The 12100-nt window shown below is 40.1% G+C and overlaps 1 protein-coding gene across 1 annotated transcript in view; it reads left to right on the forward strand.

Annotated features, from left to right (window-relative positions):
* Positions 1 to 537: 537 nt before the first annotated feature.
* LOC140229461 (sodium/potassium-transporting ATPase subunit alpha-3-like) overlaps positions 538 to 12100 on the forward strand; it is a 37285-nt gene continuing 25722 nt past the window's right edge. Inside the window, exon 1 of the mRNA XM_072309714.1 lies at positions 538 to 620. Within this exon, the coding sequence (XP_072165815.1) occupies positions 591 to 620 (30 nt within the window). The 5' untranslated portion in view covers positions 538 to 590. The remainder of the gene's footprint in view (positions 621 to 12100) is intronic.

The following is a 12100-nucleotide window of genomic DNA, read 5'->3' on the forward strand; positions in this document are numbered from 1 at the left end:
AGGACCACGGACGTATGCTAACATGTAATGTTCTTTGTTTGTTTTTGTTTTTTTTACCAATAAAGATCGACATGATTTCGTTACCGAAAATACTGCATTATATAGGTTTTATATGGTAAACCTGTGGAGGTGTTTCAGGGCACCTGGGGGTGTTTCATCAATTTAGTCAGCGCTGACAAGTCGTCAGTCTCTGACAATTTCAGCAAAATCCTTGGTTTTGATTGGCTTAGATGCTCTGGTCACTGACTGTTACCATGGGGATTGTCAGAGACTGACAACTTGTCAGCCTGGCTGACAACTTCCATGAAACGGTATGCGGTACCCTATAGACCTCTTTCGTGCGTGCGCGCAACTGTTATCGCCTGTTCGCACTGAATTACACTCTATTATTAGGAACCTCTTTGGTTGAGTCGCATGCGCGGTCCGATCCACTGCTATCCACAAATCCATTCATGGATCATGAGCGCGCGAATATACTGTAGCTAGCTGGCACACACACGCTGTTACACATCGCACAAGTACACAGTGCTAGTGTACGTGTACGTATAACACATCGATTACGCACATTTTCTCCGCTTTCAAGTTGAGAAATGGCTGCACGTGTGGAAAAGAGCGGCGAGGTAATTTTTCCTTTCTTTGATATCACTATTTTCCGTTTATTGTTCACACTCAGAGTATGATGTATATGTGAAGCAAGGTAGTGCGGTTGTGATATCTACCTTTTCATGTGGTATGAAGGCGTTTATTTTCTGATATTTCAATAAGCCGGTATGACATGAGGTTTTGCAGGGTGATGAGATTCGACAGAGTGCCAGTGTGTCTGTGGTTGTACACTGTTGTACATGTACTTTTAGTACTTGGCTGGAGAAAACGTGTGTGTGTAGTAAATATGCGATCTGTCTGCTGTCATTCCTACATCACATAAAAATACAATATGTAGGGTTGGACCTACTACTAATCGACCGCCTAATGTTTGTTTGCTTGATAAGAATATTTAACACTGAACTGCCGTTGTTCCCTTTTCGATTCGAAGTTTCAGTGCAAAAATATCGCCGACGAACTTGCGTGGCCTCGTTTCAGCTCCCCGCGGTAAATCGCGTTTTTAGGATCGACCGCTGATTTTGCATTGACAATGCACGTAAACCGAGTTGTATTGAACACCGTGTTGTACGAAGCTTTTTAGAAGCCTTTTAGAAACTTCCATAGACATTACATTGTGCTGTCATTACGATTCGGTGAAAATATTCATTCGAAATTTTGTCCTTGATTAAAACCATTAATAAACAGTGAATTATCACGTTTTCCCACACCATCCTAATCTACATTCAAAGCCAATCCATTTTTATGTGCTTTGCGCGCAGAGAAGTGCGTACTAAGTGTTCAGTGCGCGAATTATGCGCGGTCTGTTTCAATAAGGGTGGTCGATATGTAGTAGGGCTACCATACAGTGTAGGCCCTACCTCTGCATCTGGACATGTCACATGTCTAGATCATTGTACAGGCATATTGTTGCATCTTTGCGTAATGAGATCATAGGCCCTAAAGGTCCTAGAATATATCCTATGCAATGTGTATTACAAGAACTGCATGCACATTTACTACAACAAAAATGGTAGGCGGCTAGGCCTAAAGTGATGGGGCTGAATTCACAACTCAACTAATCAGAGCCCAGTGTGTTAGAGTCTTGCAAACGTTAGACAACTTTTTTTAGGTGGAGGAAAGTATTCAGCCCCAGTAATTTTTGGGTGCGAGTGTAGCCTTACATAGGCCTGACCTTACTTTTCTTTCACCCGTTTGTCATATGATCTCCAAACATGCACAAACTCACTGTAGAAATCTAGTCACTCTAATTTAATATCCAAGAGCCTCGATTATTTGCATCTGAGTGAGATTCAAGTGCAGTAGGAAAGGAATTTTTTACCGTTTTGACACTTTAACACTTGTCGGAATATGTTGATTGCAGCTACATTATGTACGAGTACGAGTTTGCTCTGCAATAACTGCGTTGCACAGGAGACAGTGCAGATTGGTGTACAAAACATGCTCACAGCAGCGAGTGCCACACAATTGATCTTAGTTATCTCATAGTGATCAGAGCAAGTTCTCGATATGGTCTGATGGTATCGTTAAGACGATAATACTGTTTCCGGCTTTCTCTTGGCTTGTACGGAGTTCGAAGTAGTGATTGATTGGGGATTGTGTTGTGTGTGTGTGTGTGTGTGTGTGTGCGTGTGCGTGTGTATGTGCATGAAAGCAGATTGTGAAAAAATGTACTTATAAGACAAGAGTAAAAGAATATAAAACCTTTAAAAAGGCTAGGCAAAGGAGGAAGAGAAAATGAAAGAAACAAAAAAAACCTGGAAAAAAAGAAACAGAAGTTTTACAAAATAGAGAGTTCACTTAAAGATAATGGATGGAAAGAAAGAAAAGAAACTTGCGTACCAAAGGAAAGCAAGGGAGAGATGGATGTTTGGAAAGAAAAGAGGAAAGCAAAGAGAAAAATATAAAAACAGAAAAGCACTAGGTAGAGAAATAGAATGAGAGATGAATCAAAACTGAATGAAAGCAAATATGATTAGGTAGGAAAGAAAGAATACAGCTTGAAAAGGAAATGAAGAAAAGTATTCATTAGAATGACACATAAGAAAAAGATATTTGAGAGGATAGAAAGGAAAAACCCTTGTAGTTGGAGGGAAAAACAATCCATGCAGGAAACAAAGAATAAACAAAAAGTACAGTTAAATAGAAACTTGAGAAAGTTAGACACTTAAGGAAAACCACAAAGAAGTGATTGATAGGAAAGAAAGGGAAATTTAGGTATAGATTCTACGTGAAAATGAAAGAAAAAAAAAGACAGAAAAGAAAGAGAAACATGTAAGTGGCAGCACACACTCTCGCACACTCTCAACCGCTTTGAAGCTACATGTACATCCGCTTTAGAATGCAAGACTTGGCCGAGGAAAAGAGAAAAACAAATTTTACAAACGTGGTGTTTGTTTCACTCGATAGTGAATATAGGCGATTATTACCCGTATCAGGCATCTGAGCTGTGGTTCTTCGAAATTGTTTTCCCCCTTGTCTTACGCGCGAGGTTACACACCAGCAGGGAGTTGAGGAGCAAATTTTCCTTATATTCCCTGCTTTGACAAACGTCTGTGGGATTTGCGTGTTAAAAACGAGGGGAATATAGCATCCGGGCACTTAAGCTCCTAGTGAGGAAAATTTGCTGTTGATGACAGTCTCTCGCGGAGTAGTTTCGGGACGAAGGGCAAATTCCCATAGGTTAACACATAAAACTAAACGACGATCGCTGCTACTGTGTGAGCCTTGCTGTTTCTAGGCGCGCCGCATACCCGAGTTTCGCGACAGATGGCAAATTCCCATAGTAAGGTTAACACGTAAAAATAGGGGATGATCCCTGCGCCTGTGTGAGTTAGCTGTTATACGCGCACCGCGTACCTGAGCTGTGTAAAGGCCTATAGGGATGCGGCGCGCAGTGTGGTGTAGAGCTCGAGCTGGCGTCGAGTGGAAAATTGTTAAATTTACATTGTGATAATTTATTTTGCTGCTCAAGATGCCTGAAATGGGTAATAATAATGATATGGACTGCCTACTTTCGGGGGATACGACATTAATTGCCCTCACTAGAATTGTATACAATTCTAGTTCAGGCAATAAATGTTGTATCCCCCTCAAGGCCAGTCCATATTATATTATTATCTTATTTATTTTTCTTAAAGCATTGATCTAATTCTGAAAAGATGTGTGCATGCATGTACATGTACATGCTGTTATTTCCGATTTAAACCAAAATAAAGATAAAAATCTGCCAAAAAGTACAGCAAAGTTTGCAAGGCTGCATGGTTAATCAAAGTTTGCCTGTAGTGGGTAAGTACCGACTTTGTAATTTATGATTGATTGCATCATATTTCAGGTGTATTGAAATATCTGAATTTGATTGTGGCTAATCTGCATAGTTCATTGCCTTGTAAGGCTAGTGGAATGAGACATACAGTACAATTTTGTTCATGTCTAAAAAAAATGGTGTAGATGTCAACATACTTTAAGTTGAGAAAAAAAGAATTACCAGTAGATGTCCAAATAATTAGAATTTCCCCTCCCCTAATTAAAAAGTAACTACCATGAAAAGTTTTGTTGTACTTCAAACATTGATGAAACTACAAAAACTGACTTCTGCAGCTTCAGCACACTAGCAATGCTTCTCTCGTGGAAGTGAAATACTGTAAATGCCCAATTGATGATGATTACTAGTAATTTTCCGACAAGTTTGGACCATGTGGGCAAAACAAGTGCACCAAGACACACAAGTTTCGTGATCAGGAACTTCGAGTCAGTGGTTGGGAGGTTGGGGAGGGGGGTGAAGCGGCGAGATGAGGATTTTTGACCAGTGTGCAATGAGCTCTGATCAAATCTCCCACTACATAACATCAATTAGCAAGACGGTGATTCATTTCCTGTGCTAAGTGCTAAAGATTCTCACTTGTCTCCATGAAAAAAAAGATAGAAAAGAAAAAGAAAAGAGTCTCCCCGGGTCTGGAACACTAATTTCCTGTTTTTACAAAACGGCGGTTGTCCATCAGATGTCACACACTGTTATACCATGGAGCTACTAACGTTAGTAGCTCCATGGTTAAATATACACATGTATACACACACACAAATGGACTAAATAGTCTAGAAATGTTGCTGTGGTGACTGGTATGCCTCTGCCATATTGCATCTTCCAGTAGGTCACAGTACTCTCGACAAAGTGAGATAACAGTTCCACATGATTGGCAAAAAATAAAAATAGAATAAAAAAATAAAATTAAAATGACATGCTTCAAGTCTGACAATACAACCATGAATGTGTTGAGTATTTATTGTAGGCCTATATTCCTTGAACAAGGTTCCATAGATCAAATATTTACCGAATTTGAGCAATTTCACTTGACTTTTGACCATTACCCTTTGACCCCATGGCCCACAACTTTCTTCAAATAGTCACTGATAGAAATGCATCAGTATACCACCTGTCTAAAAGTGTGGGGCCCGTGCCCAAATGCCCATGTGGGCAAGGGCCTGCTTCAGGTGTCTTAAGATCGGCTCCCTTCTAATGCTAGCCCACTCTTGACCACTACTTTCAAGGACCTACAATTGTATACTGGTGGTAATGAGAGATCTATGTGCAATCTAGGGCTGCGTTTATCTAAAAACTTTCTGAGGCAGAATCACGATCCTAAACGCGTTTGAGGCATTTTCAGGGGTTAGATAAACGCAGCCGTGTTTTCAAACGCGTTTAGAAACGCCGTTTTGAAACACATTTGAAACCACGATCGCCGTCCTGTGAATAGATAAACGCAATGCCGTTTTGTAACGCGTTTATATCTCAAGGTCAAATCCCAGCTGTTTCCGGTTGTGCTGTCTACCCATTATTTGTGCGTGACTGAGGAGGCACGTTTGATGGTATACAGTTGACCTTTACTTCTCGGGTCAAACAGCACAAAGCAGCTGCGCAGTGACACCACTCGAATCGCGATTGTATGATGGTTAGATAAACGCGGCTCCCCGAGAATCGCGTTTCAAACCACGTTTGCAAACACCGTTCCAAACGCGTTTTGAAACGTGATTCTCTCTCTCAAGTTAGATAAACGCAGCCTAAGTGTACCAGTAAACTGCTGATGGAGTAAAGACCGAATTTGAAGTACTGTAGACAGGAAGAGCACAACGTTATCTCTACCCAGGCATTTGTTTTTGGTGCAGGGCATGGTTTAACCCAAACATGTAACCTTCCGATGAGATAATGGGACACTTGTCACTCTCCCACTTTCCCACAGTTTGGGGACCGTTTCATGAAACTTTTTGTCAGTGATTTACACTGACAACTGTTAAAAGCTACTGAAATCCTTGCGTCTGATTGGCTGATAGCAAATTTGTCGGTGAAAACCTCGGACGAACTCGTTGATGAAACACCCCCCTGCTCTTAAATGTTAAATATCCTCGAAAATTAGTCACTGCAAACCTGTATAGAAATTTGCTGCTGTATAGCTGTACAGTTTGCAGTTGATAATCAGTACATGTACACTTATGTTCGTGTATTTGATCATTTAGGCCAACATGTACAACGCTAGGTGAAGTCGCTTCTTAAGTTGAGTCTTGTGGTATAGCGGTTGACCCCCAAAGAGCACCAACTGGGCAAGTACTGTAAAACATATTTTCATGGCATGAAATTTTTGCGAATTTGAGCCGACACCCTTTTTTGCGGCATGGAATTTTCGCAAGTTGCTGCCAACATTTAATGCATATAGTGTAGACGAGAACTTTCGCATGCATTTTAATTCGCAAAATTTTTGCAATGACGAAAGTCACATAATGCTAAAATGCACATGAAGATTCCTCGTTTTACAGTACACAGCTGTATGGTAAATCCACTTGTAGTGGGCCACAAACACCTGAATTGTGTTGCATGCAAAGTGCGGTCAAACACAAAAGTGTGAAGTGAGAAGCATACAGTGTAGCTTCTTCCAGTGGTGATGTCTGGCCGTGTTCACACTTGACCAAGAACACAGCTATATGTGAAAGGGAACATTTTCGTGCAAGCAACTTTTTGTGCTTTAAATAGTCAGGCAAAATGAATTTGGCATGTTTTCAATTTCAATTTCATGGGGGGGGGGGGAGGGCGTAGGGATTCAGAAAGGGGGTACATGAGGGATATTGTTAGTCTGGCAGTCACTAGTTCACATCCTTGAACCTTGCAAGAGGTTGTAAACTTTTTATGCTCCTAATTCCAGACATCCTGTTAATGAAGAAGTGACTCGAAGAAGTCTAGTTATGTTCCTGAAATCCAGGGTTCTGAAAAGTATGACTGAACAGATCAGGGATTACGAGGCAGCGGAAAAGCCGGCCGGCATTCCACTTTAGATACAGTAGGGGCACATCGGAAATTGTGCGAGCTGCGTGTGCTCTTGATATCCAACGTGAGAATTGTTCTGGAGTTTGCGACAAATGCCTCTCGTACTCATAATACTTGAAGTAGAGCTCTGTCAGAGTCAACCCTGCTCGCTGAAGTACAAAGTAAAAGAATACAAATTACAAATAATGTATACAGTATGTGGACATCAATACATGTATCCACACATCTACAAGGTGTACAAATGTACGAAGGCACAAAAGCTGTAGGAAGTCACTGCTTAATATTAAAATTCTCTCAGCATTTGTGTGGTGGTGAAAACAAAACTAAAAGAAATTCAGAGTAAACCTCTCTTTGCACCTTTCCAGGTTTCAATGAATTTTCAGCAAGATGGGATTTAGGATAAAGTTTCAGTGAATATCAAATGTAACACTTGCTACTTCTTGCTTTTGAATTTGTATTTTACACATATTGATTAGGTGTAGTATTATTTATAGGTTATGTACAGTTGTATAGGCACTTAATTTTGTTCCCTTTCAGTTTCAGTACAAGCTGTATAATTCAGGGCTCGACATACACTGTAAGAGATGACCCAGAGGCCACTATATTCAAAAGAATTGTTTCATCTGTTTTTATTTCGGGCCACTGCCTATCTGTTTTGGACCACCAAAATTTAAGACTTTCAAATTTTAGTGGCCCAAATGGGCCGCTTAAATTTTAATTGAATCGAATTGAATTGAATTGAATACCATGGTACACGAGACATTACAAAAAAGTTAAAGGCATAATTTACCATTTGCAGATGAAACAAAAACCCAACATTAGTGCTTTAAAATAGTTCTGAAATGTGAGTTAGGGATAGAAACAACCACTGTAAAAATGTGAATCCATATAATCAATGTTATTGTTAAATACACAAAATGTGAACAATAGTTATAATAAGAATGCTTCCAGACTAAACCGTATACAGTTATGGTTTATTGAGAAAAATGCTGATATCTCCTCATATTTTAGGCTTTATTACAAAAATTTTATATGGTAGGATGTTTTGTGATACAACAGACCTACACATATGCATCAAATGTGATATATTGCACATTTTTGAAATCACTGCTCCCAAAGGTAAACTGGATCTTTAATGTCAAGTCCTGCATAAACAATGTGCATTTTATTTCTGATTATGTTAAAATAAACATCTGATAGTCATGGAGCGATACAAATTCTAGAGAACAGCTGCATTTTCTCACCATTCTAATCAAGTACCCTTCACTATTCAGTGTTTGAGGAGTATACAATGCATATGTACAGTACGTACATGTATTTCATCGCCAGCCAATATGCAGGCCAATACGATAAGAGTGTGCATTCTTTACCATGGTGCCACTAGCAGACAGTATGCGCTGATCTCATCGTTTGTGTGTGTGTGTGTGTGTGTGTGTGTGTGTATCATGGTGCATAGCGCATCAATACCACTCTCTCCAAATAAGAGGAGCTCGCTATGGCGCCCAATGCCTGCATTACTGCTTTCCTGCCTCGCTGCCATTAGCATAGGTTGACATTTAACAGTACCCCCTGCTCTTTGCAATAGCTTTGACAGCAGTCGGTTCTTCATGCAGTGGGATACCCATTAGTGTGTAGCCGGCTTGCTAGTTTGTAGCCGTTGGTGTGTACAGGGCTGAATTGGATGATGCGCACTGTTACAGGGAGGTGGGCATCTTCCATCTCATATAATGGTGCGCGTTGCGATCGGATGCTCTGGTTGCACTGTAAAATCAATTGCATAATGTACATGTACATAAGGCTGACCCCTGTATAGGCCTACGTGCATGGTGCTCTCAAAGGCTAGAGTTCATACTAAAAGTGTATCAATACAAGTACATATTAAAAAAGGAAAGAGAAAGAAGTAAAAATAGAGATCATAGAGGTAAAGATACATGTAAGTTTGAAGAGCTACAGTAGAGAGAAAAGGAAAAGGTGGGATGGAATTGTGTGCATATTATGTATTTTTATTGATTACAGATTCTGCCATCCTGTGATAAGCTGTCAGCCTGTGATATGTAATGGGTAATTTACGTTAGTGTACAACCGTAACAATCAGCACTACATACATGTATTAATCAGTAAAATGAGTGTAGAGCTTTTCAGAACAGAAAGTGAGATACAAAAATTATTAGGGAAACAAGAATGACTCATTTAGCTGTGTGTACAAGAGGTACAAAATGTATGTAGAGGCGTGCACATGAGATTATGGCATTGAAAAGGTACATGTAGGCTACAGTGTAGGTGCTGTGTGCAACACAGTATTGTATGTGCGATATGTGCGATATCACACCAAAAACAAATGTGGGTAAGAGGAGGGATTTGAAGCATTTTGCAAACCAAAACACTACACATGTTTGTGTCAAGAATCATTCACAGAGAATTCAGATCAGCCTCAAAAGTGAAAACAGTGCGATATCACACCAGAAACAAATTTACAGTATCAGAAAAAAATTCAGAAAATGACTGGTTACACATTCAGAATTGTGCTGTGTAATTGAGGCTTCAGTAAACGTGGTAGAATGAGTACGGATGCTCATTGATCTGCGACTTCTTTCCTGCCACTCACTCCGGGATTTCCTTTGCTCTCTCACGTGCCTACCACAATGAGATAACTTACATGTATGGGTGATATCCTCTTCCTCTTTTGTGTTATCTTTCCACTTTGAATATGTGCAATAAGTACATGATGTAGCAATAGTGTTATCATTCTTCCTTTACCAAAAGATGACTCCACCTTGGTAGATTTTGTTCCTTGTGATCAAAAAGCTCTTCATTGCTATTTTTGGTACACGTTAGTTTTCATGTTGTGACTTTGTATATGATTTCGAAGTATAAATGATGTGTAATGCAGTATCTAAACTGATATAGTGTAATGAGAGATATTAGATATGAAGCTGCACAATAGAAACAACTTTCACATTTGCACATATCGAGTTGCATTTGTGTGCAATAGTCAGGGTGGACATTCTGAGAAGTCGATATTAATGTTTTAAAACCTGGCACACATAAGACTTTAAAACTCTACTTGCTATGGATAACCATTATTGAGTGGTTTTTTTTTTTACTGTTCAGATGAAATGGTGAATTGCTGGGATACATCATATGGTTGATGCAGAGAAGCTTGATACAGATAGGGGATTAATTTGTTGCCAGTTTGGCTTGCCTGCTTCTTGGATGGTGATAACTTATATGATACTGTTGGCTGAAATGCATTCTTCTAGGCCTCTTTTGTGTCGTAAGTTACCAGAGCATTGAGCTCTGTGTCCAGTGGTTCAGACTTTCCTCCTTGTATTGTAGCCAATTGAGCTTTTCAGAAACATTGCACCAGAGTCCAGTTTAGCCACTTTGCTGTGGGACCCTGATTGGCTTTCTATTGTTGCAATGAAAAAGGGATCTTCTAAAGTTAGCCAGAGATTGCATGTACACCACAAGCCAGTAATGCCCTTAATCCATATTACCCAGAAGGTCCTCTGACCACATTTGTGTTGTAAACCAACGAACATTGATTTTGTATGGGCATGTCTATGTGCAGCAGTGCACTTGGAGTTGTTTGAAGAAAAGGAAAAGCATAATTACTCAGGGATGGGTACATGTACTAGTTCACTAGGTTTGATTGAAGACTGCATGTACATGTAGGTTTATGTTGAATAAGCAAGAAGCAGGGGATGAAAAACAATGGGAAACCCTCCAAGTAGAAAAGAAAGTCTCATTCAGTTGTCAGCAAGAATTGATTTAATTTGCAATCACCAGGAGTAGGACAAGGAGAGCTTATTCTGTCATGGGGCACGTCTCTAGCAATCTGCCATGAAGTAGAATCAAGCAGAACATGTGTATCTGAGGCATGAAGACTACTTCAAAGGGACCTCAAGTTGAGAAGCTTTCAATTCTACTGTAAAACCAGAAACACAATACTGTGTGTGAAATGTTTGCTAATTGAGTCTGCTCTTTCTTTCTTTCTTTCTTTTTTTTCGTTAGCATGAAACTTTCACACTTTGCCCCTGGCATTCAGTGCATTGTGTGTGTGTGTGGGGGGGGGGGGATTTTTTAATTTTGCAAATCTTGGCTCTTCATGTACATAAACTGCTTTGTATAGGTTTCGTGCACATGAAAAGTCATGATTTTTACAGTATTTCTATTCAGGGGTAGGCACTACAGAAGACACTTCTTCTTGCCCGCATTGGTCTACAATAGGATGTACTTTGCCTTGTATGGTATGCTTTCAACAAGCAAGTGTACATTCATGCTACTAGCCCGGTATGCCCCTGTTGCCCTGGGCAAGTGGCACTCGTGTTCATGTATACCGGTAGTATTCTTCATCTCTGGGGTACCTATCACGTGGCTCAAACTGTTCTTTTGTCTTTGCTCGTGACTAATATTCTTGAAATAGTTGGCGCTGATAACCTGCCCCCTCCCCCCTTCTCTTCCTTCAGTATAAGGCTAGTATGACCTGTCATTGACTCTGTGACTCAAGTGCCCTGTGCTTCCTTTCACGACAACTGCGCCTCACTTTAACCAATCAGGTGGCAGAATTCAAAGGAAGTTCCAATTTTCGGGACCCAACCGGCATTTTCCACGCTAGTTAGTCAGGACTTTTTGGGAAGGGGGAATGAAAAATTCACTTTGTGCAGCGTCGGAGGAGGTGCCAGGTCGTGTGTCGTTGCATGTGTCTTTGGGCGTCGGCTTTTCTTTGCGTTGACTTATAAGGGCATTGCTGCAAAATGGGCAAGGAGAAAGTAAGTGTTTTTTACCTGACGTAGATAAGATTATAGCATAATTTCTCGTCGGTATGGGACATTATTTGGAAGTGAAAGTGTAAGGAATCAGGAGGATATTTTCGCATGATTTAACTTTCCTCAGTTGTGAAACTGATGGTGTGATTGGGAGGAAGATATAATTTTCATGGCCCAACGGCCATTTTCTATGCATGTTGGGGTTTTCTTCAGTACGTTTTGTAGGTAAGAAAAATAGATAAGTGAATGTCCAGATACTTGCAAAATATCTTCTGATAGCAAGTGAGTGAACAAATGAGATATTCACTGCCCTGAAACATGTAAGTGTGAGTTACATTGTAGCTAGTGTAGGCGATAGTGAGCAAGCTGTAATATAATGATGTAGTTTTGCCCATCTGTTTGAGCAAGAATATCATGA

Source organism: Diadema setosum, chromosome 6, assembly GCF_964275005.1.
Source record: "Diadema setosum chromosome 6, eeDiaSeto1, whole genome shotgun sequence".
Taxonomy (NCBI): Eukaryota; Metazoa; Echinodermata; class Echinoidea; order Diadematoida; family Diadematidae; genus Diadema; species Diadema setosum.